This window comes from Labrus mixtus, chromosome 15 (genome assembly GCF_963584025.1).
Source record: "Labrus mixtus chromosome 15, fLabMix1.1, whole genome shotgun sequence".
NCBI lineage: Eukaryota > Metazoa > Chordata > Actinopteri > Labriformes > Labridae > Labrus > Labrus mixtus.
This window is the reverse complement of record NC_083626.1, coordinates 9,270,623-9,285,160: the sequence shown is the minus strand read 5'-3', so window position 1 is coordinate 9,285,160 and position 14,538 is coordinate 9,270,623. Positions and strand designations below refer to the sequence as shown.

Below are 14,538 nucleotides of genomic sequence, written 5' to 3'. Positions count from 1 at the left end.
TCGAGACCTAGTCTAGAACAAGAGAAGGGTGAGACAGAGACAAGACCAAGACCATAATTATCGATAAAAAAAAACATCATCTTGTATGCAGCTGGCGTCTCTCACTTTGCGGACTTAACCGGGGGATAAAAAAGGATAAAAAAGTTATTTGTACTTTTAGAAAGGAGGTGTTTTCCCTTTGCAGTACTGACGTGGAAAAATAGCCCATCAGTGGCGGTCTTGATTTAAAATCCTGAGTCCACCCAGTCTGAGTAGAGACAAAACCGAGAAAAAATGCTTTCGATTCGATTTGTAGTACTACAACACTAACAAGTACTGAGTGAGATTTAAAAAACATTTTGTGTGGTGAAAGGTTGAAAGATAAAAGGTGGTTCAAAGCGCTCTCTAGTGGTTGAACATAAAAACTAAAAGTTAATTAGTCACACTGCAACAACAAACATAAAGCACGCCATACTTTTTAAGCATTTATTTACAGTTTTTTTTCCTCACCCACATTTTAAAGTACAAGAAAACAAAAATTTTAAAATATATACAAACACATATCAGCTACTCAACCACGACTTTCATACTGAACAGTCACAAGAAGGACAACAATGAGTTAAAAGAAATGACACCACGTCGCTGTAGGGTGGAAATAAAGTTTTTTTTTTTTTTAAATGTTCTGGTTGTCCTCTGGATCAACTGGCCCTTTAAACCACATGAAACTGCAATGAGTCAAAGCGGAGTCAGACTGAGCAGCAGGGACGGCTGAGATGAGTGTTAATCCCTCGCTGCAGTTTGTCTGCAGGTTCAAGTCGGTTGCCTCGTAATTAATATATTTAAGAGAGCAGCATGGTGTGTTTCGGTTGATTGGTAGTCTGAAGCCGGTAATAGATCCCAGAGTTTCAAAGATCAAAAGATCCTCTGAAATACCTCCTTTCTTAATGTCAGACTGTGTGGACTATGGGAATTATTTGTTGTATTTATTCATCCGAGGGAACAACGCAATAAATGTTTATCTATATTTATATCTAAAGATCAAAGGTCAATCTATCAATCAAAGATATTTGGGGATATTTTGGTATCTAATATTTTTCCTTCCCAATATCTTTATCGTATCGGCCACAAAAATCCCTATCAGCCGGGCTCTATTCAGAACAGATGCACACGTTGACCTGGCAGTTCATACTTAAACATAACAATGAAAAAGCCTCAAGTTTTTAATCAAAGTGCCACTGAGCATCAGCAGCATAATGGAGTAAAAAAGAGTAAAAAAAATAAACACAATTTTTTAAAGAAGCTAAAAGGATTCAGATTTGCCAGAGATCAGGAGAGCGTGAAAGTCTGAGTTTAGACGAATGCAAACAAACTGCATAAGAAGAAGGTCCTTTTTTTTGTGTTTTTAAGTGCAAAATCAAGAACTGATTCTGTGGTTTAGTCGTTTTCTACTGAAGCTGTAAGCGGACATGCATCCTTATGTTTGACTTAACTTCAGCCTCCTGTGATAACGAGTACATGTCCGTTGTTTTCTCGAGATCTCAACATAATTATCTTTTTATCTTGAGATAAAAAAACGCTTTCCAGTAACAGTTCACAGTAATGACTTGGAAAAATATCCTATCAGTAGTGGTCTTGATTTCAAATCTGGAGTCTGCCCGGTCTGAGTCCGAGACAAGACCGAGTAAAAATGGTTTTGATTTTGAGACGAGACCTTCAAAAAATGGACTGATTTTGAGTTCTACAGCGCCTCTTCATCGTACTGCTTGAACAAAACAAAATAAAACACATGAACTGAAATGAAAGCCAGCGTTGTTAACGAGATGAATAAGTCGAGATCTCAAGAAAAGCTCCTGAATTTACTCGTTAATTTCATCTCATTAGAATATATTGACAGTTTGCCGAGCGCCTCTTGTGACCGTTTAATATGATAAAAAAAAAAATAATGCCTCCAATCGATGTGTTGGTAATAATGTCAAATATGCTTCAACAGCAACAGCGGCCCTGCAAATTAATGTGTCATCTTCTGTACATGCACGCTCGCACATCTATCTTCACATGTCTAGCCATTAAAAAAGAGGACGGAGACAAACGTTTAAAAAAAACATGAATTACTCAAAGTACTGAAATAATCCGCTGCAAGAGTCCTGAATCTACAGACAAGCATTGAGTTTCTACTTCCTGTTTGATTCATTCGACACTCTGCTCTGTGTTTTTTTTTACCTCCCAAGAGTTCATCGCTTTCACATAGAAAAGGTTGGCGGCGAATTTCACCCTCGCAAACGAAACAAATATGTACATATGTCCACTTCTTTACACAGACGATGGCGTGTTTGCTCCGCAGAGGTCTCCTCGTCAGAACAGGTACTTTCGACACGAGTCCGAGCCGCACCGGCACTCCACTCGAGTCCTCTTTTTCGGAGAGCTGGGCAGCCCTGCCAGGCTGAAACTGGAGTCCATTTTGGTGCTTTCTGTGTCCACTGGATCGACTGGAAACAAACGAGAGTCTGGTTACTGAGAGGTCACTACAAGAGCACGCTAAGCTAAGCTAAACATTCAGCCCGCTGAACATGAAGGGCGACTTTCAGATGATTATTCCCTTACTGACAAAGACTAAACCTGCACGATGTTCAAATCCACTTCTTCTTCTTTTACATAAACAGTTACTGCATTGTGCACCATTTTGCACGTCTCACACGGTACCTTTTTGCAACACGTGGTCTGTCTTGAATCCAAAATGGGTCCAAGTGAGAGCAGTGCTGTTTCCTGTTTCTCAATGCAAAAGGTCCTCCTCATCAACCTCATCTTCCTCACTCTTCTCTCTCTCTCCCTGAGCTAACGCGCTAGCTAACCTCGCAGCTACCTCCAAAATGACATCGAGCCGCTCGGCCTGTCACAGAGAAAGTTGGGACGGCAGTTTGTATGAAGCGTATTCTGTCAGCTTGCAACAGAAGCAACGCATTTTCAGAGGCAACAAGGAAATGACAAGAATAAATTGTTCTTTCCCTGATTGCCAAAAAAATAAAACGCTCGTTTGTTTCTGCTTTACTTTTCTATGATGAATAAATTTGATTTCACACATTGTAAGTTTGAAGCGTACAACAAACTATGATTTAATAACTAAAGTAAATCCCAACTCTCCCAATCTTCCTGCTGCAGGAGTCATGATGTGTGTTTTTTGACCTCTGTTGATTATTTGTTATGTTAAATGGGTTTGATTGAGGTCATCAGCAGTCGTTGTTTGACCTTATTATACCTGCATGTTCAGTTGTGTGTCAGGAGGACAGACAAAGAGTGTCAGTATTTTTGCATAAAGTCTGTTAACCGTCATCTTTACCATTACCATCAACTCATTACCATCATTTATCTTAATCTTCTGGACTTTGAGTTTTATTTCTATATGAAAGAGTCACAGCTACAGACTCACTTTGTCTCTGTGCAGCATTCTTCAATCTACAATCTTCAAAAACAAAGACTTTAAATGAGCCAAACATCGGAGATAACACGACAAAACATTTTAAATTGAGAGCGCTATAACCCCGAACTTCCACCAGATACGTGTGCATTGTGTGTCCGCTCCGAGCTCCCTCGTCCGTCAACACCCACAGGCTGCATTCTCAGAGAGTAATATAAAGTAGCACCACTGAACAGCTGGAGTGCAGAGACAAAGGAGTTCCCGCGTTAATTCCAGATTCATTTGGAAAGCATTAGTAATACGATGTATGTGGTATAAAACCGTTTAAACAAAACACAACATACAGTCGTGGTTCTGAACCGTCGTAACTGAGTGTTTTATTCTGAAAAATAAACCAGATGTGTATCCACTGATGGAGCTGAGACGGTGTCAATCAGCTCTGCTAACATGACGGAGCGGAGACGGACCGAAACGCATCTGGTGGAATTTAGGGGTTAGACTGAAAGCTAAGCTCTCCCTGGTTTGAGTTAAATCTAAAACATGTTTATCTGCTGAATCAGCAACACTTACTCTGCATCTTGTAGTCGAAGGTGAGCTCCTCTCCTGCCCGAATGGCCCGCGTTGAAAACAAAGCGATCCTCGGGAGCCTCTCGTCGATGTTGTTGATGAAGACGTTAAAAACTTGCAGGTTGGGGTTACACTGCAAAAAAAAGAACGACATCTGTGTCAGAAGCTTTTATTCACACTCGGGGTAAAACAAAAGACATGTTGCTCCTTTTTTCAAGACAGCTTAACACATTTAAAGGCTTGATGTGATTTTTCACATTTAAATGTAGAAATCAAGTATATCCTCTGAAAATAACTCTGTGAGTCATGACTGTCTACAATGGGTGTAACACCTGAGTCCCACTGTCTGTGATGTTTTCAGAGTTCTATCTTCAGTTTGTTTACATCGCCCGGACGGCCGGCTGACTCCTCCCCTCGTGTATAAAAGTTGTTTAATTGAGGGACTAGAGAAAAGAAGAATAACATACTGTACTCGCTGCTTAACTGTGTTTCTAGATCACGCTCATTTCAGGTAAATTTACATGCAGTGTGAAGATACGAGCATAATAAAGATCGTTAGCATTAGCATGCTAACACAACAAGGCAGCGCGAGTTGTTTTGGTTTCATGCTGGTGCTCAAGGGTTACATCTGCTGAATATAAAGCCTTTAAAATCCTCTGAATGTTTGACTATGATCCATCCACAGATGAAAGGATACTCACGCTGTGGTTGACAAAGTGGGAGATGTTGCCGAGGTGAGCTGCGTCCACCGTGTACACGTCCTCCACGTAGTCCAGGTCAAACAGGTATGTGGAGCCTTGGCGGTCGTACACGTGACCCCTCCTCTCCGCTTCGTCTGTGGTGATGATCTGAGAGAAACAAGACCGGGTGTTATTTAAACGGATACCAAAGTTATTTTTTTAGGCACAACATATAGATAGTGTCTGATTTTAAAAACTCAAAATAATGAGTTTAAATATTTATCAGACGATCAAATGTCACAAACTCAACAAGGGGGACGTTTTTCACCGCTCAGAGGCAAAACAAAAAGAAGCATAGTGAGACTGGAAACAGCAGAAGCCGCTTTGCAATCCAATAGAAGAAGAAGAGTTGCTTCAGCCTGCAGAAGCAGAACTGGTGGTGATTCCTGCAACATCCTCCCTGTCTGCTGATTGGCTGCATAAAATTCAGGTTGTTTTTAACCAGGATGTGATCGGGTTATCAGGTAGGTAGTGCCTGACAATATTACAGAAAGGATCCCTACAGAGACAGACCTTTTTGGGTGAAGAGGAAAATTCCTTTTCAAACCGGAAATAACCGTCGCAGTGCTCCATTCACACAAAAAATTCAGTCTGCATTGCGTTAAGAAACAACAAATCATCAGATCAGAAAATCCCAAATCGGAGAGCTGCATGAGTCGTAAACATGAAAAAACGACTTTCCCTGACGATGATTAAAAAACCAGGGCTTACCTCGCCCACGTACTCCATGACGAAAGTGTTCTTCTTGATGTGCTGCAGCGCGCGGACGCCCCACCCACGCCCGTTCTCCGTCTTAAAGATGCAAAGGTCGAACTGGATCCCCTTCTGCACCACTCTGTTCGGACAATCCGTGCCACAGCAGCACCGAGAGTTACACTCGTATATGGGCTTCCCCGCCCTGATCCGGAGCTGCCCCTTCTCGTTGTAGGCCATGCGGTGCAGCGAGGCGCCGGGGCAGCAGCCGTTCACCGGATCCTCGAAGCAGTTCTTACAGTCACAGCCCACCGCCATCTCGTCCAACACGATGCCCTGCCCTACTTTGTAGTTGTTGATGTAGGTAAAGTTTTTCGGCGGGCCCTCGAAGTCCACGTCGTTGATGACAAAAATTCGACCGGGGCTGTTGCGAGTCTGGTTCAAGTGGTTCTCCCAGCGCTGCAGAGTCTGACGGAGTTTGGCTTTCTGCACGAGGAACGTGGAAACTTCCTTGTCCAGCTTTTTGGGGATGCAGCGTCTCTTGTGGCGCCTCAGCTCCTTTTCCAGATCCAGGTGGAACTGCTTCATCAGCTTGGTGCATTTGAGGTTCCTCTTGGGTTCCCAGGAATTCTCCGACTCAGGAAAGCCCCTCCACTTCACCAGGTAGAACTCCTCCTCCTCATCAAACACAAAACAACTTCAGTTAGGGACTGGATTCTTTATTGGGTCGACAAAGAATAGACTCATGCACTCTTTACATTTTATGTTTATGTTAAATTGAGTGCAAAATGAAAGTATACAGGACTAGACTTCCTATGGTTTGTGGTTAATTGAGGAAGTGAGGGTGTGTCCTGCCTTTGTGCCCACAACATGACAAATGTGCTTTTCTGTCCTTACGCATGCTGCATTTTTGTCAACATACTTTTGGTATTAATCCTACACCCTGTTACATAAATCTCCCTCCCCCCTCTTAACTTTAAATTAGATATGTTGTCTTCACACAGCAGAGCGAAGAAGGGATGCCAGATAAGACGGGGACGAGGCTTCGGTAAGAAGGAGTGGACCAATACAGAGACAAGGCTCTGCACCATGCTGTGTTTTTGCTGTAAGCTTGCCAATTGTATAACTAACTCGGGAGGTTGCAAACATGAATCAATGTCGTTGGCGACTCTGGAGACTGTTTGGGCCCAGGGCAGAGAGTCACAGGGGGGCCCTCCAAATAGCGTTCATCCCCATTATGTTACTAAATAATGCTACACCAACAAAATAATTTAGCCGACGTCTCTCCCCCATATTTAGGGCTAGACAAGAACTATTCAGTCAACTATCATATGAGTGAGCGCTGTCAGATGGGGCCCGCTTAGGGAGGTTTCCTACTGTCATTTAGAGCCCCAAGAAGTTTCCTGCCTTGCCTGTTGACAAGCAGCACCTCTGATCAATGTACAATATGAAAGGTATGTAGTGCATGCTTGAAATAGACCAAACAGTGAAGCTGTAAACGGCAGTAAATCGTCACATATGTTTGATTTCTTCTTACCTTTGTCTTCTTGTAGTCACACAGGAACTCCACCTCATACTCATTGACGTTGGCTTTGTTCACCCCAAGCTCTTTACAGTGAAGCCCTGCAGTGCGACACAGAGCCTCCAGCTCATCCCATGACACTTTACAGGGCACGCTGCAAACTGACACACAGAAAAATCACTTTTAAAAAAAACAAATGCTCCAAAGTCTACACCAAACTCCACTTAAAAATGTGTGAATTTAAAAGCAACACTGCTTGCTGCTGAAATATGCCAAGTAACAACACATAATTTTGACACTTGGTCATAATAGTAGAAGGCATGTGTTAATTCGGCATACATATAACCCCATGATGAGCATTTTATTGCAACAAAATCTAATTTTTAATCTTAATATATCCGCTTTCTACCGACAAACACGACAGTGGAAGACTTCACAGAAAGCAGGCTGAAGCAGACAGCTTACCAAACGGTGTCATGCAAAGAGCAATCACAGAAGTTAAATCTCTCATGTGTAATTTGAACATTGCAGTTTTAATAAGCAGGTATAAGTGACAAACAGAGATGGTTTACGTATGATAGTTTAGAAAAGGTCTTCGACACAATGCATCTAAAAGAGTGTCGGAGCATGCAAGTCACTTTTGTCATACAGGTACTTTTTTTAAACTCATGCATGACAAAAAAAAATTCAATTAAAACACAAAGTATTTGCACGGAAACCTGCAGGAGAGGCTGCATGGCGCGTTAAGATTACAGTTTTGCCGCTAAACCACGCAGCCTGTCCGTACAATGCAATGGTGCCAAAGTAACTTTAAAAAGCGATTCATGTACGCCTCCCATAATCGATATCATAGACACGATTGATCGAAGTTAATCTCCATTCAATCGACAACAGTTTCTACACAAAGGAGGCTGGATTTAACCGCCTGGTACTTCATTTGACTTCGCTTTCTTCTCAAACTAACAATAACTTTACACCGACTTTGTGTTGTAGTTACGTAAACGTAAGAATAACCACGCGTGTACAGCTACAGTTTTCGGCGTGTTTTCACTAAGTCTCACGCAAACGTAAAGGTTTAAAGCCGTGAGTTTGAATATTACGTCGTTTGAGTTCCCCCATGAGTTACCTTTCAAATTTTCCGCCATGTTTTCCGCACAGCCGCCAAAATAAGAGCAGCCGCAGTGCAGGGAATGGTTGTGACGCAGAAAAGACTGAGGCGGCTGATGATTGGACGAGGGGCAGCTATCGCCCCTGTGATTGGCTAAGAGGCGGTGAGGCGGGTTTACCGGAAGAGAAAGGATGTCGTAGGAAGCTAGCAGGATTCAGAAAGTAGTTACGGCAGTATATCTGCTTCTTGGTGGGAAACTTGAAGGGTAATAAGTCTTTAAAAACATGAATTAATCCCAGCATTAACAATAGAAGTACAAACTAAAATATAACCGTCACCTGATCCATGATACAACGTTATTTCTGTCACAGTTAATTTTAACTAAATACTTTCAACATGTAGTTTAAAGGGACTTGTGAGCGAGCATTTCATTTTCATTTATTTATAATAGTTTATTTTTAATTATCCAGTAAACTAAACTATTTAATACAAACATAAAATCCTGAATTAAAAAGGAGCAAAAAGATGAATAATGTCATATCTGCTTTTCTCTCACAAGACATTAAAGGGGACAGTGTTTCTGAACATATATTTGGGTAACCTGAGTGTCTACCGACCAAAAAAATGTGAAATAAATCCATCCAGTCCTTTGTTTGTGGTCTGCATAAGTCTTACAACACAGAGAAAAATGCTCATTTTCAAATGTGCATTGTGATGTCACAAGTTAGATTCTGGTAAAAAAGAATCCCCTCCTCTCCCCTGGTATCTCCACCCATGGACTCCACCCCCAGCCTAGAACAAAACTTTTGTGCAGGTCCGTCATTTTTATTCCTGCTAGCGAAGGAGTGACGTCTACCAGGAAAACTCGGGGGGCTCATTGCATTTAAAGAGACACACACACCAAAACGGAGCGTTCTGAGAGAGCTGGTTTATACAGGGTCATTAACAAAACACATAATTAATTCATTAAATAAACTGCAGGCAAGCACACTCACTCACATACCACTATAAGTTCCTAAGTTACAATTCATTTTATACCAATCAAAGAAGATCACAAAACGTCACAACACAAAACAGAACATTAATTATTATTGTTGTTTCTAGTCTTGTTCAGTTAGCACATAGCTACTTTTTCATCGATAAAGACAAGCAGTCAGATAAATTTGAAATCCCTTTTTTTTATTTTTTAGAAAGTGCTTTAGAAACCAACATCAACATACATGACTCTACATTGTAAACACAAATAAATATGGGTGAAGGTCACAGCGGGAATATCTACGAGCAAAGTCAGTACGCAAGAATCGATTATGATCTGTCACTACATCAATACAGAATCGTCCACATCCGCATCGTGATGCATCGTAGAAACAATTCAATCAACACCCCTGGTTAAGTTTAAGCTGTACAGGTTTGGTGACTGCATAATGTTGAGAATGAGTATTTACAGTCAGGCAAAGTCTTCTCTGTAAATACGTATATGTGTCCGTTTTTGCTCCATATGTAATATCACAGGGGGTCCAGTTCCAAGGTAAATCCTTATGCCCGCATGTATCCAATCCAGGGCCATCATAATCTAGTCTTTTGTTTGATGCCATCATCTGTCAAACCATCGTAACATCTTTAGATTCCTGATAGTTCACATCAGCCCTAACAGTAACATGGGTCACGTCTACACCAGTTTCCTCTACAGGCCCGAGCTCCACTGGTTCCGGTCTGCGTGACCTCCTAGCCGGAGGAAAGGGGAAACCATCCAGAGGTGTGTGCTCGATCTTGCACAGGCTGTCCTCCATGTTACTGTAGCTGTGATGATCGGAGGCACTGCTGAGGCAGTGTCCGGGCCGAACCTCCTCTGATCTCTGTCCTGGCTCCGGACGAGTCCTCTGAACGTCGTCTGTTTGAACGGCTTTGTCCGTCACACCCACCAGCCTCTCCTCGTCCTCCACCACGCTCGGCTCCACCTTACGGAAAGTGTGGCGGGCGTACAGGCCGATGCAGAACATCTCCACGATCACACAGTAGTGGTAGATCACTGAATTTAGACAGAGAACACAACAAGCAGGTTCACACACCATTCTCTTCCAATATTGGATTACTGTCATATGTCCTTTTTACTGTTGTGCACCTCGATAAAGGTCGCTCTTTAATCTGATTTTTATAATACTATATATAACTATAAATCTGCAGCTAGTTGTCCATTTCATGCCTGAGTTTAGATTTTAAAAGTGTTCACTAAAATGCCTCTTCCATGTCTGTGAAATGTATTTTAATCGTCTGCTCAAGAAAGACCAAGAAAATGGATCACATCAGTCCAGTTCTGAGGTCCTTACACTGGCTCCCAGTCTGTCAGAGAATATACTTTAAAATCCTGCTGCTGGTTTATAAAGCACTTACTGGTTTAGGGCCAAAATACATTAGTGACCTCCTGATTCATTACGAACCATCCAGACCGCTCAGGTCGTCTGGGACAGGTCTGCTCTTTGTCCCCAGAGTCAGAACCAAACACGGAGAAGCAGCGTTCAGTTTCTATGCTCCGTATATCTGGAACAAACTCCCAGAAAACTGCAGGTCTGCTGAAACTCTCAACTCTTTTAAATCCAGGTTGAAGACACACCTGTTTACAGCTGCCTTTTATTAAACAGCTTTAATAAGATTTTAAACTTTGCACTGTTTTTTTTTTTACTTGATTTATTTAAATTAATTTCATTTGAATTATTTTTATTTGAACATATTTTCAGATTTAATAATTTCAGTGATTTTTTAATGTTCTATTTTAATGTTTCTTTTCTTTCCTCTGTCATGATGCTTTTGTCTTGTGTGAAGCATTTTGAATTGCCTTGTTGTTGAAATGTGCTAAATAAATAAACTTGCCTTGCCTTGCTCTTTTATGCAAACCTTCACACGGACTCTAAAATGATCCTACAATTGATCAACTGAGGGGAATGTATGTGTCATTTACATATGTGAACACGTGCAGTGCTAGATGAGCAAACATGTTTGTCCTGTGACTTACACTGGGACCTGGCCAGGGTGGAGAAAGGTGGCGTGCAGGGGATCACCTCCAGAGCCCCCATGGTCTCTAAGATGCCGCTCTGCAGACCGCAGAGCACCAACACCACGATGATGCAGATGAACTTGGCTCTCAGTCCGTAGCCGTGTAGAGCACTCTTTGTGGCTTTGTAGAACAGGAGGTGGCCGTAAAAGGACACAAAGGTGGACACACATATGATGGCGTTCACATACAGGTTTGGGTCGACAGAATCCACCTGGAGATGAAGAAGGTGGTTGTGTACTATTTTAAAAACTACAGTTAGCATTAAGTAACCAACGTTGAGTTTCCTTTTTAAAACTCATGCATGCATCACAGTATTCACACTGACTGTTAATGCAAAAATGCACTGTGAGTACTTCCTTCCTGATCTCTCAAACTTCTCTGGATTTTGTTTTGTGAGATACTTGTGCACATGGAGATAAAACCGAAAACATTCAGACCATCTTGTCATGTTAACATTCAAACTTCTGCACTTGGCAAGGTCTTTATTTCCAGATTCCCTCAATTCTTTTAGATCCCTTCTTAAAACGTACTTTTACAGACTTGCTTTTATGTGATGTCGTCTTCTTAATGTCTTTTCTTACTGGTTTTACTATTTTTATCTTCATTTACTTCTTACTGTTCCTTTATTTAGGCTCTGTATTTATGCTCTTATCTCGTATTTATGCTCTTATCTTAACTCTTGTGTTTTAACTTGGTAATTTCTTATCTTACTTACTTTGTCTATTTATGTTTTATATATACTTTTTATTTTTATTAATATTATAGTTTTTTTTTTTTATCCTTTAACCACTTGTTTTTATTTCTTTTACTGCTCTTACCTTCTTATTGCTGTTATCTTTTTATTTGCTTTTAGCTCTTTTAGTTTCTTACATCTTTTTAAATCTTTGGTCCTCTTGGTCTCAGCTCGTGTTGTTGGGTTCTTGTGTTTCCTGGGTTCTTATCATGGTTCTTGTGATGGTCGGGTTATATATGTCTGTTGGGTATCGTGCACTTTGGGTTCTTTTCTGTTGAATTGTATTTAATTATTTTGCATTTGTTATGTTCTTGCTGTTGTTTATGTTCTTCTGTGTTTGGTTTAGTTTGTTCTTGTTTTTGCTGTTTGTCAAAGCACTTTGTATACCTGTGTTTTTAAAAGGTGCTATAGAAATAAAGTTATTATTATTATTATTTATTTGAGGCTTAGTGAGGCCTTCAGAGATTCTGCATCAGACTGTTCCCATCATAGTAGCTCCAGAGACTCCTAATCTGGTCATTAGGGTGACAAACATAGCAAAGCAAAAGTGATTCTTAAGATTTATAAACAGGGTAGCATAGTGGTTAATCTGCGCGCCCCATGTACGGAGGCCACTGTCCTCCAAGCGAGTGGGGTCGGCTTAAAACCAGATCCTGCAGCGTTACAACAACATGTTCACTGTGATAACAAACACAGACTGAGGTTTAAATAAATAACTCACATCACCGTAGTCGTATTGTTCATCCGTCCACAGGACCAGAGTGACAAAGAACAGAATGCTGCGGACCACAGAGAGCTGCAGCACAGCGGCCATCATCCAACCACGGCTGCTGCTGCGCACAAGACGAGGGACAAAAGATTCAACAAGTCTGCAGCAGGAGAGGTCACAACTTTAAGTAACTTTTAAAGACAATGTCAACCAAAATCTTAAAAAAGTGGATCTGAAGAGAATTACCAACCCTGCCTTTAAGTGAAAAGTACTCATACAAACACTTATTTCTTCATACGATGGAGTCGCCCCCTGATGGCTATACTAGACGGATTGCATGTTTAAGACAATTAGCTTTTGTTTGAGTGTCGGTCAGTCAGGTTGATATATCACAAATGAAGCTCATGAGAAAGCAGTACTGGCTATGAACACAAACCACCTCCAGCTCAGGGGCAACGTGCTAATCAGGCCGGGGTTTGGTGTGTGACCTACCTGCTGATGGACACCATTGGGAGACAGCAGCAGCAGCAACAGGGGAACGGGTCTGGAGATACCCGCTGTCCGGACAGAGCGGACAGCATGCGAGCTTTCCCTCCGAAGAAGTCTGTGATGAGTCCCATGAACTTCAGCAAGGTGATGGAGTGATACCTGCACATACAGACGCACAGACTCAGCCAGGAGGTGCAGCCACGACAGGTGTGTTTTATCACAGCGTCAGACGTGTTCACTCACAGAGAGGCGATGAAATTACACAGCGAGGAAGAGCGGGGCACATACAGCGCTATGAGGGAGGTCAACACAAACACCTGAGGAGTTACAAACAAAAGGAAGTTAGAAAGATCAGGGTGGGAATGAACTGCAGCATAGAGGAGGTATGAAGAACAATAAGGAGGATCCTGTTACCGGGTACATCCCTAATATCCACAGGTAGAGCCGTTTACGTCTGGAGGAAGGGATGTGACGCAGGAAGAAGCCCACCTCCTCCAGAAACACCCCGAGTATGATGACAGCCAGGCCGGCCGGGATGAGGAAGAGCCACAGCTCATCTTTAATGGCTGACGGACGACACAGATCACAAATCAAGACTGTCACACTGAAGGCTTCACTGTATTTCAAATATGTAGGTGTTCAGCTTCATATTTAATACAACACCTGTGTTTGCAACCTGTCCTGTCAGAGTCAAACATAAATCCAAAAAACTGTTTGTTCCTCCACTAATTTGGCACTACTGAATACGAGGGTAGCCGATTCCTTTAGCTTCATCTGACTGCGGCTAAATGGTGTGAAAGCCTCCGTCTAATAGGTGACATGTACGGTACACATGCTGAGTGAGATGGATTCATGGGGGCTCGATTAATAAGGCGGGAATATGGAGGCTACAGTCCTATAAGACAATGGCTCAAGTCCGACCTGTGGCTGCTTTCCTGCATGTCTGTTTGTTATTTTAGAATCAGTAAACTAAAATGTTTTTTTTTTACGTTTCAGTTTTTGTTTGTTCTTGTGAAGCTTGCTAATCATTCAACGACAGATGAAGTTAAGAAAACGTACGTACCACTGAATACCTGTGAAGACAGAGGCAGCTCAGACCCAATCCAGCTGCAGTTCGTCGTCCTTCCCATTCTGTATTAATCTACACCCGTCCACCTGTCGGTAACAAAAGCAGATGAATCAGTCAGCTACAAAAAGAAAAACTGCTTCTAAGAGACAGCCCACAGCCCCGACCGACCCTAACCTGTGACTCTCCTGGATCAGGGAGGATTCTGAGACGTTTTCTTCTTCTTCTGTGTTGATCTGAACACTTCCTGTCGGACTGAAAACATTAATGATTGACTAGATGCAGGTAAGAGCACAGGTGAGGGATCCAAGTCCATCCTGCACACAGCTGGAAGTTCACCTGAGGAGATATCTCTTTAAAAATACGACTGTGTAAGTTCATTCAAGCTCCAGTAAAAAAAAATAAAAAAAAAAAAGGCGGGAAAGCATTCTCAGATACCCACTCCAGTCTACATGTTAACATTCAGTG

At 41.9% G+C, this 14,538-nt stretch overlaps 2 protein-coding genes and 1 long non-coding RNA gene across 6 annotated transcripts; 1 reads left to right on the top strand and 2 right to left on the bottom strand.

Moving 5' to 3' along the window:
• Window positions 1-451: 451 nt before the first annotated feature.
• On the bottom strand, window positions 452-8,488 carry LOC132989803 (histone-lysine N-methyltransferase SUV39H1-like). 2 transcript variants are annotated; one of them, XM_061057652.1, is made up of 6 exons: window positions 8,040-8,488; window positions 6,929-7,074; window positions 5,410-6,069; window positions 4,660-4,806; window positions 3,962-4,091; window positions 452-2,465 (listed from the first exon to the last, which is right to left on the bottom strand). In XM_061057652.1, the coding sequence occupies exons 1-6, from the start codon at window positions 8,056-8,058 to the stop codon at window positions 2,332-2,334; spliced, it is 1,236 nt and encodes a 411-aa protein (XP_060913635.1). In that variant the 5' UTR covers window positions 8,059-8,488; the 3' UTR covers window positions 452-2,331. The 2 variants fall into 2 exon arrangements, with proteins under 2 accessions (XP_060913635.1, XP_060913636.1); XM_061057653.1 differs by having other exon boundaries at window positions 5,410-6,066.
• A 44-nt stretch (window positions 8,489-8,532) lies between these two features.
• On the top strand, window positions 8,533-9,374 carry LOC132989186 (uncharacterized). Its single transcript, XR_009675897.1, has 2 exons — window positions 8,533-8,744; window positions 9,147-9,374. It is a non-coding gene; the product is annotated as an uncharacterized LOC132989186 (long non-coding RNA).
• si:dkey-16n15.6 (organic solute transporter subunit alpha) lies at window positions 9,180-14,370 on the bottom strand. Of its 3 annotated transcripts, none has more exons than XM_061056615.1 (8): window positions 14,248-14,370; window positions 14,068-14,159; window positions 13,419-13,570; window positions 13,248-13,321; window positions 13,008-13,163; window positions 12,528-12,636; window positions 11,032-11,284; window positions 9,180-10,050 (listed from the first exon to the last, which is right to left on the bottom strand). In XM_061056615.1, exons 2-8 carry the CDS (start codon window positions 14,132-14,134, stop codon window positions 9,623-9,625), a joined length of 1,239 nt encoding a protein of 412 aa, XP_060912598.1. In that variant the 5' UTR covers window positions 14,135-14,159; window positions 14,248-14,370; the 3' UTR covers window positions 9,180-9,622. The 3 variants fall into 3 exon arrangements, with proteins under 3 accessions (XP_060912598.1, XP_060912595.1, XP_060912597.1); XM_061056612.1 differs by having other exon boundaries at window positions 12,528-12,639; window positions 14,248-14,369; XM_061056614.1 differs by lacking the exon at window positions 14,248-14,370 and having other exon boundaries at window positions 12,528-12,639; window positions 14,068-14,194.
• Between the last annotated feature and the right edge of the window lie 168 nt (window positions 14,371-14,538).